At 41.4% G+C, this 13,479-nt stretch overlaps 1 protein-coding gene across 1 annotated transcript in view; it reads right to left on the minus strand.

Annotated features, from left to right (window-relative positions):
* Nucleotides 1-4,355: 4,355 nt before the first annotated feature.
* The window catches only part of tnpo1 (transportin 1), a 58,627-nt gene continuing 49,503 nt past the window's right edge, over nt 4,356-13,479 (minus strand). The window contains exons 21-25 of the mRNA XM_080742652.1: nt 12,592-12,667; nt 9,397-9,496; nt 8,401-8,475; nt 7,339-7,484; nt 4,356-6,122 (exon numbers count right to left, since the gene is read on the minus strand). Coding sequence (XP_080598778.1) covers nt 7,377-7,484; nt 8,401-8,475; nt 9,397-9,496; nt 12,592-12,667 — 359 coding nt within the window. The 3' untranslated portion in view covers nt 4,356-6,122; nt 7,339-7,376. The remainder of the gene's footprint in view (nt 6,123-7,338; nt 7,485-8,400; nt 8,476-9,396; nt 9,497-12,591; nt 12,668-13,479) is intronic.

Genomic DNA, 13,479 nt, shown 5'->3' on the forward strand with positions numbered 1-13,479 from the left:
GTCCTCTAATTGACCGATCGCTATGCCCCTCCTAAAGCCGTCCTTGTCCAATGCCAAGTTAGCAACAGGTTACTAACGCAGCAGACTTGGCAAGCTGCCATGGCGGCGCGCATCGGTGTCTGGCTGCTAGATAGAGATGGGATTTATGGTTCTTTGAAGTGAACCGGATCTCTGAGATCCGTTCCTTTCAAAGAGCCGTTCAAAAGACTGGCTCATTTTAGTTACTGGTTACTTTGTAGATTTTGATTATGATTGTAAATCACTTCCACCCATATAGGCCTATACCTTTTGGCCATTGGATACATTTCTGGCATTTGAAAATAGGTGATCTACAAGCTCACAATGTGTCACGTTGCGATGCATTGTGAGCTTGTAGATCGGCTATTTGCAAATGATTTTTCTACTTGCACGACCAATCCTGCAAACTTTGATAGCCAAACTTAGCCAATCAGGAGGGAATATGGAACATCGGACAGATCCATGTTGATCACTTGACTGTAGAGATACTGTCTACCAATTTGCGTGACGACAAAATCTGTAGGAGTACTGCATGTCAAAAATGTGTTTTGCAAAAATCTGTCGTATGAAGGCGCTATAACAGGCCCATGTGAAAAATGTGGGGCAGATTTTTAATATTCCATCCTCATTGGCAAATTCCGAACATTGCTGGCCCACAATAATCTACCTGAACTGGTGAAGACTTGTGCTCCGAGGAGCACTTTTTTCTAGTTACTTGTGCAAGCAGAGCATGCAAGTACTGTAATCGGCTGGGTATGTATGTATGTTGGTGTCTCCCCTTGTTGAAGACCGTAGCCCAATCAGGGACCAGCATCTCTGGCAACATCATCACGAACAGCCAATGAGGGACCAGCATTCCTGGTGATGCCACTGGCGATGTCAGCAGAGTTTGGTATATAAGAGCATTCCAGAGCTGCATCTAAAGTCCTTAAATTAGATCCTATTTCCTACACTTCTTTCCTATTTCCTTGTTTTCCTTGCTTGACTAACATACAAGCAAGGAAATACGAACTAGGAAATAGGATTTGATTTAAGGACTTGAGACGCAGCTCTGGTAATGTCTCCATGAACAGCCAATGAGACCAGCAGAGCACACTTCATAGCGCGCTCTGCTGGCGCACAAGTAGGCCTACTTGTGCACAAGGCGCAAGTTGGCACCTCGACAGTCGACGGAGTGCAGTTCTAGTTGTATTTGAAAATAGTTTTGTCATTGCAAAAAGTGCACCTACCTGTAAGCAGTTATGCAAACAAACATCAAACAGGGTTTATGTAAACAATTTATTCTGGACATTTTACAGACTCAAGCAATGATAACCATTCACACAAACTACATTGTCTTACAAATATTGTTACAAAATTACTACAGTACAATATAGATTCTTTGCATGATCCAAAATATTTGGTTAGTGAAAAGATGAAGGCAGACATTCTAATCAAGTTTCAAGACTAAATTATAATCCGGATACAGCATTTCTTTAACTGACACATTGTATTAGTTAGTGCTGCATGAAAAGTCAATTTTGTATCAAGCCTTGTATCTAAAAAGTTGCTTAGTTCAAATTGAAACTGGAAATCACATTATGCCTTTAGTAAGCTGTCATCATAATAGCTTTTTTTGCCAAGTGTCTCTTTTCATCTTCAAATATATAATTGCAAAACCAACAAAAACATATTTGCTCACAAGGCATTTTGTACTTATTAGACTACAACCTACCAAAATTGTTTACAATCACTTGACAAAAGAAATACAAAATATGTGCAAGTTACAATTTCTTCCAATTCACTGCCCCATCCCCCCCTCCCCCCATCATCTTGTCTTTTAATAATCGCTTGTGCTTTGTGACCTTATCAGCATCACATTGCACATAATACGCAAATGCCTATATTAGGAAATACTCGCTGATATCAATTTCATGCAACACCTCATTTATAACCTGCCGTACGGCTGGGATATAAACTAGACTTCGGTGGGGGAGGTTCTCTAATCTCAATCTGTTAAAGGGAGATGGAGGAGAAAAAAAAGGCATACATATGCAAAAGAGAAAAAAAGGAACGGTAAACACTGATGACCTGAGGTGACTACAACAAATATTCAAGTAGTGAAACAAAACTAGTATATATAACGTATAGCAGCGTTCAATTCAGAAATACAGCACAGACATGTTCGATTGATTCGTTCTATGTCAGGGGTCTTCAACGTTTTCAGGCCAAGGACCCCTTAGTTGAGAGAGAGAGATGAAGCAGGGACCCCCCAAAACCTCATTGTTTGACAGCACGATCATCAGTGTATTTTGGATTCATGTCAATTTGTGTTTTCAGATATTTAACCACTTGAACTGTCAATACTTAATAAAGTTGACCTTTCACTATGTACTTAGTCTGCTCTTTTTCCCCTCTACACCAAACCTCTTTGCCAAAAATAGCCGATCTACAAGCTCACAACGCTGCGTTGTGAGCTTGTAGATCTGCAATTTTTGGCTAAAGTTCTCAGGATAAGGACACTATGGTTCACGTGGTTAATATAAAAAAAAAAGGAGAACAAAGTTTTGGAGGACCCCTGTAGTAACTCTGAGGACCCCCTAGGGGTCCCGGACCCCCTGTTGAAGACCCCTGTTCTATGTTATTAAGCCTATTACTTCCTCTGACCAAATCAAGAGTGACGGCAGACAGACAGTTCCATGAAGCGTCGCTTCGCTTAGTAATTGTATCTTTTTGCATGCCGAAAACATTTGGAATGTGACACAGACAGACAGACAATCGTTTTCAAACTTCAGGACACAAAATGTTGTCGCACAAACGAGCACGAGCGCGTTCATTTGCCTATGTATTCCATGATTCATCGTGTAGTGTTTTTTTTTGTTGCATTATTGGCATTCTTAACTCTTAATCAATAATTTGCTAAAATAGCAGATCTGTAATCTCACAAGGACTTGTAGATCGGCATTTTTAGGGCTTAAGTGGTTATTTTCCTTTCATTTTAATCGATCCATAACACTGCATCAAGGTTTTAGATTGTTCTATTATTGCGGTATAATTATATCATTAAAAATGCATATCAATACAGATTGTTTATAAATTCTAATAGGCAGACATGTACGTTGCCGGTTTTTCTCTCTTTTTTTAATACTGCAATTACCACTCTTGACCTGCAGGGAACAAAAAGTGATTGTTTGCACAAGACAATATGACCTCCCCTACCAGGAACAAGGGATGGGACGATATCGATTATTGTGGCAAAAATAATTTGTGATTAACGATTAGGGCTGTCACGATATGACATTTTACATGAGGATTAATTGTCACTCAAATAATTGCGATTAACGATTTAATTGTGTTTTTGTCGTTGACAATTACGTTTCTGTTTGGCTTGTAGGCTTTGAAAATGCACATGGCAGATATTACACATGACCTAAATACACAAAGAAATTACTGACATAATTGACAACTAACTACTTAAAAAATTACATTGATAGTGGAAATAGCCGATCTACAAGCTCACAACGCGTCGCATCGCGTTGTGAGCTTGTAGATCTGCTATTTCCACTATTTCTGAAAATAATTGCGATTATGTCAAATAATTGCGATTATGTCAAATAATTGCGATTTGATGATTATGTAATAATTGTGACAGCCCTATTAACGATGTTATCGCAATAATCAAAATATGTGTAAATGACACTTTTGTTAACCACATAAATCGCCAGCATTCCGATTCCGGGAAGGATCGTTCGGCAAGAATAGCAGATCTATAAGCTCACAACGAATCTCTTTACAGGTCTGTTTTATCAAGTATAGAGGGTTTAAGTGGTACTGAATTTGCAGCTCAACAAAAGCCAATTCATGCGGAGGACAACGTCGCCATAAATCCGATAATAAAGACTATCGTCCTAACCCCTACTCCCAGGTTACTGCAGCCCATCATGGAATACATTCAGATTTGCCTTTCCGACAAAGAAACAAAAAACAACGAAAAATACAAAACAAAAGACAAATAGGACTATTTCAAGAACTGTTTCACAGTATCTGAAAGAGAATTATGCAAAGCTGTGGGCTAAAAAAACAAGAAAAAAAAAACAAGTCTTGGGGAGAACACTCATGCAGGAGGTATATGAAATTTAAACTCGGTTGAGAAATTAATTGCCAATAGTGTTCTGGTGGCAAGCATTCGGCAACAATAGCAGATCGGCTATTTAGTGTAGATCGAAAACAGGATGGGGGACTCCGGCATATATAGGGTTTAACCATCACTTATCATTCAATTAGATTTTATTGCAGCACCCCCCCCTTTCCCTCCCACCCCCCCCCCCCCCCCCCCTTTCCCAATCTATGTCGGGACGTACGGGGCGACCAACATGCAATGGATCAGACCATTCAGCACTACACAATCATCCGACAAAATCATGCGTTTAGGTCCCAGAAAGGAGAACCACTAATAATTAAATTCCAGTACACCGAAAAAAGAGGGGGGGAAAGAAATGTTAACGTTAACATTATTTAGGTGTTTTCGTTAGGGAATCGACAGCCGATATCACAAACACACCAGTGGGACAGGACGTTTTGTCGCAACAGTCGAGGAGAAAATGATGACCACCGTTCTGCTTAAATATCATCGTTGTCGGGGTGAAAACCTTGCATGTCCAAAGCCGTTCCTTTTGCGTTTATCATTTTAAAAACGATTTAAACTAGTGAAAACAGTCGATCTACAAGCACACAGCGCCTCGCGGTGCGAGGCGTTGTGTGCTTGTAGATCTGCTGTTTTCACTACTTTTGTGCGAACATTGGAGATGCGAGGTTTCCACCCGACAACGACGATATGCTACTTAACCTTTCCTTCCAGAAGCTCTGACCATACAAAGCCTTGTAAGCATCTTACAATTATTTGATATGCTTGCTGATAAAATGTCCTTGTACACAGCACGCACGTTTCACAGCACAGAACCAAGCTGAGGGCATCTCTCAGTTCACAAATCGACACACATGTTGTCGGGCTTAGGTCTCGCCTAAAGTCTTGTTTGTGAATTCCAGTCCGGCTACGGCTACAGTTGAACACTGTATTGCTCGGCGTGATGAAAAGTACACGTTATCTTATTTATTTCATAACTTACCGGCTGAAGTAGAGCCTTATTATCACAGAGGCAATGGTGACAATCACAACCACAACGGAACACACACCACTCTACCGCCGCATAGCTTAGCTTCTCATTTAGATTCAAGCATGCTACCTTAATTGTCCAATTTTAAGTCAGGCAACTTAAAACCCACAAAGAAAACGTTATGCACTCTAGTCACATAAAATCAACAGCCTTTGCCCTGATTAAGAATATCGAGTCTTCCGTTTGAGACACGTTACATCCGTGAAACAATTTGGCTGATAGCTACAGAGACGAGATATGCGGTGTTGCACGATCGCCACACTTCTGAACCGGTGTGATCGTTATCAGTATTGTTGCCATCACTTGGAGTGCTTTAGAAACAATCTAGTTTCAGTTTAAAACATGTTTTTTTTTTTTTTTTTACTTATGTTGGACCTTACGCCTAGTTCTATCCCATTTAGCTATTTCCTGATTGTTAACCATCTCTTACTTCTAGTATTATAATTCAGTGTATTTCATTGCCATATCATTTACAGCATTTAAGTGCCGGCTAGCAGGATTTTATAAAAAAAAAAAAAAAAAAGAAAAGAAAAAAGGAATCATTCTTCCATGAAGAATGATTCAAGCAACAACCTCCATGTATGTGGTAACCTCTGTTTTCACCTAAAATTTAAAAAAAAGATAAAAGGGGCAAATGCTTTGCAGAGGCTTACAAAACTATTGCCTTTTTTTCTTCTTTAAACAGCGTTTTAGCCCAAGGCCAATGTTTTTGAACAAAAGTGAAGAAACAAGTGGCCTTTGCTGAATATAATGACTCCTGATTGAGATGTGAATTACTTGTTCGGCCAGTTCCATGCCCCCCTTCCCTGTGCATGGAGGAGGCGTTTGTCCCGTGGCGGGTCGGCTAGAGCATCTCCGACCCCATCCAGAGGGCCGTCCCCTCCCCTCCCCCCAGTATAGGGTCAACTGGTGACAAGAGGTTCCCTACAATCTCCCACAGCTCGTCTGACCCTGTGCAAAGGGGAAAAAGAAAGAAAGCATTTGTTAGACCAGTGTTTGTTTCTCAACCTTTTGTTCTGCATGGGCACACTTTTCATGTCCTAAGAATCCATGGGCACACCAACATAATACGGTGGTGTAAATATCGTCACTGTCGGGAAGAAACCTTGTGTCTCCAAGTTTCAAATTTGTACGTTTCTTCGCAAAGTAAAGCCCTGCTTCATCATACAAGGCTGTCGCACAACAGTAGTGAAAACAGCAGATCTACAAGCACACAACGCCTCGCGATGTGAGGCGTTGTGTGCTTGTAGATCGGCTGTTTTCACTAGTTTAAATAATTTTTAAAATGATAAATACAATACTGGCTTTCAAGCAGTTTCAAGGGGCACACTTGACCCTTCTCAGGGGCACACCAAAGGTCCCCTGGCACAGTGGTTGAGAAACACTGTGTTAGACCACCATGGCTTCTCAAACTTTCACATTTCAAGCTCTCCCCTTATAATATACACTTATGTGTATAGCAGGGGTTTTCAAAGTGGGTGACGGGGCACCCTGGGGTGCCGCGACGGCAGTCCAGGGGTGCCGCGAGATCATTTGATAATATTTGGAATTTATTTTGGACTTGGAATTTATTTAGTATAATTTTAAACTTGAAGTACAAAGTTATTTTCAGTCAGTTCTAACCAAAATGGCTATTATCTCAACGTTTTCCTCGCAACATAATCACTAAAATATCGTCACTGTCGGGCAGAAACCTCGTATCACCAAGTTTCAAATGTGTACGTCTTTTGGTAAAGCAAAGCCCTGCTTCATCATACAAGACTGTAGCACAAAACTAGTGAAAACAGCCGATCTACAACGCCTCGCGACGCGAGGCGTTGTGTGCTTATAGATCTGCTGTCTTCACTAGTTTAATACATTTTATAGATGATAAATACAAAACGAACGGTTTTGGCCATACAAGGTTTCCACCCGACAACGACGATATGCTATAAATATAAGGTGATGGGAGTGAAAATTATAATGTAGGGGTGCCTCGGATTAAAAAAATATTAATGGGGTGCCCTGAGACAAAAAAGTTTGTGAACCCCTAGTGTATAGGACCCCCTCTAAAATGAGATGCTGCATCTCAAGGGACTATCCTCTCAATAAATTCTGATCAAATTTCCAATTACAATAATAATCTGTTTCCCTGGATTGGGCAAAACACAAGACCAGAACAACTGACCCCAGAGAACAGGGCCGTTTGACCATGGAACCATGCAGCTAGACGCCGTAGAAGGTTGCCAGACGCTCCTTCAGAGGCATGGGGAACTGGTCAGAGAAGCGGCTCCAGTTCTCCTCGCCCACCTGGTTCTTAAAGCCATGAAGGATCTGAAAAGGAGGGGGAAAAAAGCACCACCGGGCAGCACTTCAGACCGATTACAACATCATTCACCCTCAAAATAGCAGCTGTGTTGTATCTTGGAAGGGCACAGTGCACCGCAAAAGGCCCTGATTTATGCTTCTTCACACGATGACGCCACACCTTTCCATTATAAGCAAAACCACCCCTGGAGGGGGAGGTGCGTACAAGAAAAATAATAATGTAAAAAAGGCGAAAATAGACGCGTTGTGAGCTTTTGGATTGGCTATTTTCATTCTTTTTGAAAAGTTAAGGCAGTGTTTCTCAACTTTTTTCTGCATGGGCACACTTTTCATGTCCCAAGAATCCATGGGCACACCAACATAATACGGGGGTGTAAATATCGTCACTGTCGGGAAGAAACCTTGTATCTCCAAGTTTCAAATGTGTACGTTTCTTCGCAAAGTAAAGCCCTTCATCATACAAGGCTGTCTGTCGCACAACAGCAGTGAAAACAGCAGATCTACAAGCGCCTCGCGGTGCGAGGAGTTGTGTGCTTGTAGATCGGCTGTTTTCACTAGTTAGATCGTTTTTAAAATGATAAATACAATACTGGCTTTCAAGCAGTTTCAAGGGGCACACTTGACCCTTCTCAGGGGCACACCAAAGGTCCCCAGGCACAGTGGTTGAGAAACACTGAGTTAAGGTATATTAATAGTTCCCCCAGAACTCCGACTTGGTATACCATCCTCCTGATCAGGATCCACATTAGGATCAGATAACATTATCTGAAACCAAGCCATAGCCTATGGAAACAACTCTGTGAAGTACTGAAACACTGTGAGATACTTGACATGGCACGACGCGGTTCACTTAGTTAAGTAGTCGAAAAAGTTAGTTAGCCATAATGTCTTGGGTGTGTGTGGCCTCACAGTACATGTTTACCTTGCCGAACATGTCCCGTAGATCATCCTTGGGATTGACCCACGAGGCCACTGCGTCACAGAAGAATATGAAATCCTAAAAGAGTGAAGGAGGAAGCTGAGGCAACACAGCATTGCAATCGAGAGATTAAAGGTGCAAAAAGTGATTTCCACTGTTTGTTAAAGTAAGTGCCAAATAGCTCTATAATCTGATGGTAATCGTTGCTATGGAGTGTTTGTTCAGTATCAAGGTCTCCCTGTATCTCCAGCTCTTAGTAAACACCAAACGGATTATGTATTTTCATGTCAGGATACCGATTTTTATCCAATCCGTGTGATGACACAAAGACAATAGGCAAAATTGAAACTGGAACACAAACTGGAACAAATTGAAGCTGATACATGCCAGTTTCATCCTCCCCTGATTGGATGAAACTGGCAATCCACCTGAAAATGAATTTTCTGTTTATCAAAGAGCTCGAAAGATGGGAAGACACATGTTGCTGAATACACACCATTTAAAACGAAATTAACTTTAGTTTTAACCATAAACAATATCACATATATTGTCTTTTGTTCTACCGAGGGAAGACTCTGAAATAAAAGAACGGTCGGCACAATAACCTAGTCGTAACCGGTAAAATCTGGCGACCAGGTATTCCTCAAGTTAACCCCAGTAAAACTATGCCTAAACCTAACCATATTCCTAAAAGTAACCTCAGTAACATTAAGCCTAAACCTAACCATATTCCTAAAAACAAGCTCAGTAAAACTATGCCTAAACCTAACCATATTCCTAAAAACAAGCTCAGTAAAACTATGCCTACACCTAACCATATTCCTATATATAACCTCAGTGAAACTATGCCCAAACCTAACCTTATTCCTAAACTTAACCTCTGTAAAATGAATACAAGAATACCATACAAGAACCGCGGGGTTTGAGCACTCTGCGAAAGAAAGCGTCCGACTAGGACTGGTAACTGTTCCTGTTACCAGTCTCTGTGGAGGAGCTCACCTGCACCACACCTCCAGGGTTCACACTGATCATGGTACAGATGCCGCGGAACGCCGAGTCCTTCTCCTCATTGTCTCTTATGTTTCGTAGAGAGGTGCACCTGGCAATAAGCACGACCACATTAAGCACCAGCGGCCATCCATATGTATTGATTGACTCTTAATTAGTGCAAACTAAATCAGGGATTTTCGGGTTGGAAAACTGGACATTTCATTCCTCATTCTATATTGCAGGAAAGACGTTGAGGAAAGGTTTAAACAAAATCTGATGCTAGATATCGTCGTTGTCGGGTGGAAACCTCGTATCTCCAAGTTTCAAATGTGCGAGTTCTTTCGCAAAGTAAAGCCCTGCTTCATTCATCATACAAGGCCGTCGCTCAAAAGTAGAGAAAACAGCAGATCTACAAGCACACACCGCGAGGCGTTGTGTGCTTGTAGATCGGCTGTTTTCACTAGTTTAAATCATTCTTTAAATGATAAATGCAAAACGAACGGTTTTGGACATACAAGGTTTTCACCCGACAACGACGATAAGTAAGAAGTAGTACGTAGAGGATCATCATTATGTCAAAGTGCCTTTTCTACTCCAGCATGTGAGCATACTGCAAATATCAAACTTTCTTGTGAGGAGAAAAAACGAGTCTTTCAAATAGCCTAAGAAAGTAGCAAATTTAAGCATGCACGTCAAATTGATTTAAAAACAAAGCAAACCTTCCTATTAGTATTAATAATGATAATGTTTCATTAGCCTACTTCCTGTGCTCTGACAATAGCTACACTTTGTCTAGGAGTATGGCATTCAGCATGGTCTAATGCATTAGCACCTTGGCAGTTAATCAATTGAACCCTACTTAGTCGGGGGCCTTAGGGAGATAGAATGGTAATTTCGTGCTATTCAGTCTAAAAGCGCCACATTTTGCACAGATGTAGCCCAGGGCATGCTCTAATGATTTAGCTAGGGCGCCCGAGTTGGCGACCTTCGGGGTCCCAGAAAACGATGGTTTAGTGATGAAAAGTGATGAGTCATCACTTTTCACAGTTTTGTGGGCGTTTTCTGGGGCCATTTGTAGCCCAAGGAATGTTTTTTGTGCAAAACAAATGCTTGCAATGGATTCAGCATCATGACAAACCCCTAGTTAGACCACTCACATCCTACAAAAATACCCAGAAAAATGATATTTTCCTCCTGTATAGAAAGTCGATGGGAGCCCAACTTGATTTGGCCGCTGTGGCGACCCCGAAGGTCGCCGACTCGGGTGCCCTAGCTAAATCATTAGAGCAAGCCCTGGGCTACATCTGTACAAAATGTGGCGCTTTTAGACTGATTAACACGAAAAAACCCTAAGGCCTCCCACTAACTGTACAGTATATGCTTAGCTGTCCGGAGTCCCCCAGGGCTCTATACGAGGCCCCCTCCTGTTTTCGTCTATGTGGTTAAATTACATTACACTTCGACTAGAGAAGGTTTGGGATATTCTGGGATGGGCACATGCAGCTGGACAACTGCTAAATAAGAAGGGGATGCTCTCGTTGAACCAGCATGCATGTGACAAGTCTCATCCCATGCATCGTGTAGGTTGTTAGCGACAATTAACAACGACAAGAAAGAAAAGAAAAGTAGAAATTAAAACAAATCAAATATAATAATACATGAAAGTGCTAACAGAGGCAAAACAAATCACAAGTAAGGGACCTTGAGAGAGGACAGGATTAGTAACATGGTTGGCAATGATTCACGAATTGATTCATTAAAATGAAACAATATGTGAGGAACAAACCAACGGGAAAGCAAGAGAAGATTTTCTTTGGTAAAGAAAGCGAGAAGGAGGACAGAGAAGGAGTGGGAGAGGTAGAAGAGGAAGACAGCGACAGTAGAGATTAGGTATAAGGGGCCGTGTCCACGGAAAGCGCTTTTGAGGAGGAACGCTTTGGACGTCGATGTCCAGAGTGCTTCTTACTAACCGCATGGAACCATTTATCAATCCCCCGCAACGTTCAACTAGTGTTGATTGTGACAGGAATCTTTTATTTGGTTCTAGTCATGGTCTTTTGATTAAAATGTAATATATATTTTTGTCATATTTTGAAATGTTTAATTTGTAATCTAGATCTTAATCAACTAAATCTACAGATTGAGGCTTTTATCTTTGCTTTTACGAAATGTCCGAGATCATTAGGGATTTCTGGAAGATTGAACATGTATTCCATCGATAGTCTGACCACCTCAAATAATACTCTTTATCTTAAAATAACTAATAACCGAATAACCGGAAATAGGCTATCTACAAGCTTATAAGTTTGTAGCTATATGTAGCTACTTTCAGTGAGTGGCACGCTTTCATAGAAGTGATGCTGTCTACTCTATTATGGAATCCAAATGACTCAAATCAGTCACAGCGACTGAGAACTTGAATCCACGTCCTCTCCAGCTAAAAAGAAAAGAAAGGGAAACCAGTAAGACTCCCTAATCGGGAGATAAGAGATCGTCAGGTTGCAGTGTGATGAGATGAGTGTAGACATACTGTGTACTGATTTGTGTGATTTTAGGGCAAAATCTGTAGGAGCAGTGTCCAAAAATGTGTTTGAAAAAATCGGCCTGATGGTGGCGCTATATGGGACAGATCCATGTTGATGACATGAGTGTAGATATACTGTGTAGCAATTTCCGTGATTTTAGGGCAAAATCTGTAGTAGTGTCCAAAAATGTGTTTTAAAAAAATCGGCCTAAAGGTGGCGCTAAATGGGACAGATCTATGTTGATGACATGAGTGTAGAGCAAGTGTGTACCGATTTGCGTGATTTTAGGACAAAATTTGTAGGAGCAGTGTCCAAAAATGTGTTTTGCAAGAATTGGCCTCATGGTGGCGCTAGAAGAGGGCCATGTGAGAATTGATGGGTTGTAGGTTGTGGTTTGGCAGGCAAGGAGTGTGTGTGTGCAAAATCTGGCATGGATCGGGGCAACGGTTGCGGAGATATGCGCAGGGCAAAAGTGTGACGTGTGACAGACTGAGTGACGGACAGCTGGTCGAGGTTTTAATAGTAACTGCGACCTGACGGTCGCAAAAAAAAAAAAAAAAAAAAAAAACACTTTCTGTGGACAGGGCCCCTGAGAGACGGGACAGAACGGAAGAGGAGAAGAGGAGAGAGAGAGAGAGAGAGGAGATGAGTTTAAATAAAAAGATTGAATAATACACACCAGGGTCTTATAAACTGCTGTAGCATGGGAGCCACCTCTTGAGGACATACGTAACCAAGACGACCGATTGTTATTGCTAAGGTAAACGCAACCAACGGTTACACACCACCAAACGCCAACCAAGACATGAGCAATGAAGAGGAGAGGGGAGGGAGGGGGGGGGGGGGGGGGAGAAAAATAAAGAACAAAACAAACAACTCAGAAACAACATAAATCAACAGAATCTGTGTGTGATCAACAAACAGAAGATTTCACTATAGTGTTGATTGTTATACTGCCCCCCCGTGGTAGGGATGGGACGATATTATCGTTTATCGTGATAAGAAACACTCACGATAATCGTATCGTGGAGATTTAATTTAGCGTGATATCGTCCTCCGTATTTGCCGAGCTGCATATCTGGTACCACTTAAACCCTCTATAATTGGTAAAAGGTACTTCTAATATAGGTACTCGATACAATCTTTTTTTCACTCTCTATCAAATATCTTTGCCAAAAAATAGCCGATCTACAAGCTCACAACGCTTCACGTTGTGAGGTGTTGTGACGCGTTGAGAGCTTGTAGATCTGCTAATTTTTGGCAAATGTTCCGCCCCAGGATAATGGTTGATTTTGATTATCGTGATAATATCATAAATCGCGATTTATTTGTCAGAATAATCGGGATATGAAATTTTCATGTTGTCCCATCCCTACCCTGTAGCTAATGGGCTAGATAAAAAAAAATATGACACCTCGATCCATCATTTGTACGCCGTTGTATGACGGTGTCCCGTGGCAAAAAAAGAGAGGGAAAAAAAGAGACAATCTACAAGCTCGGAACGCATTGCGATGCAATGTGTTGTGAGCTTGTAGATCGGCTATGTGAACTTGACACGGGACATTGT

The sequence above is a fragment of the Nannobrachium achirus genome (assembly GCF_963921795.1).
Source record: "Nannobrachium achirus genome assembly, chromosome: 15".
NCBI lineage: Eukaryota > Metazoa > Chordata > Actinopteri > Myctophiformes > Myctophidae > Nannobrachium > Nannobrachium achirus.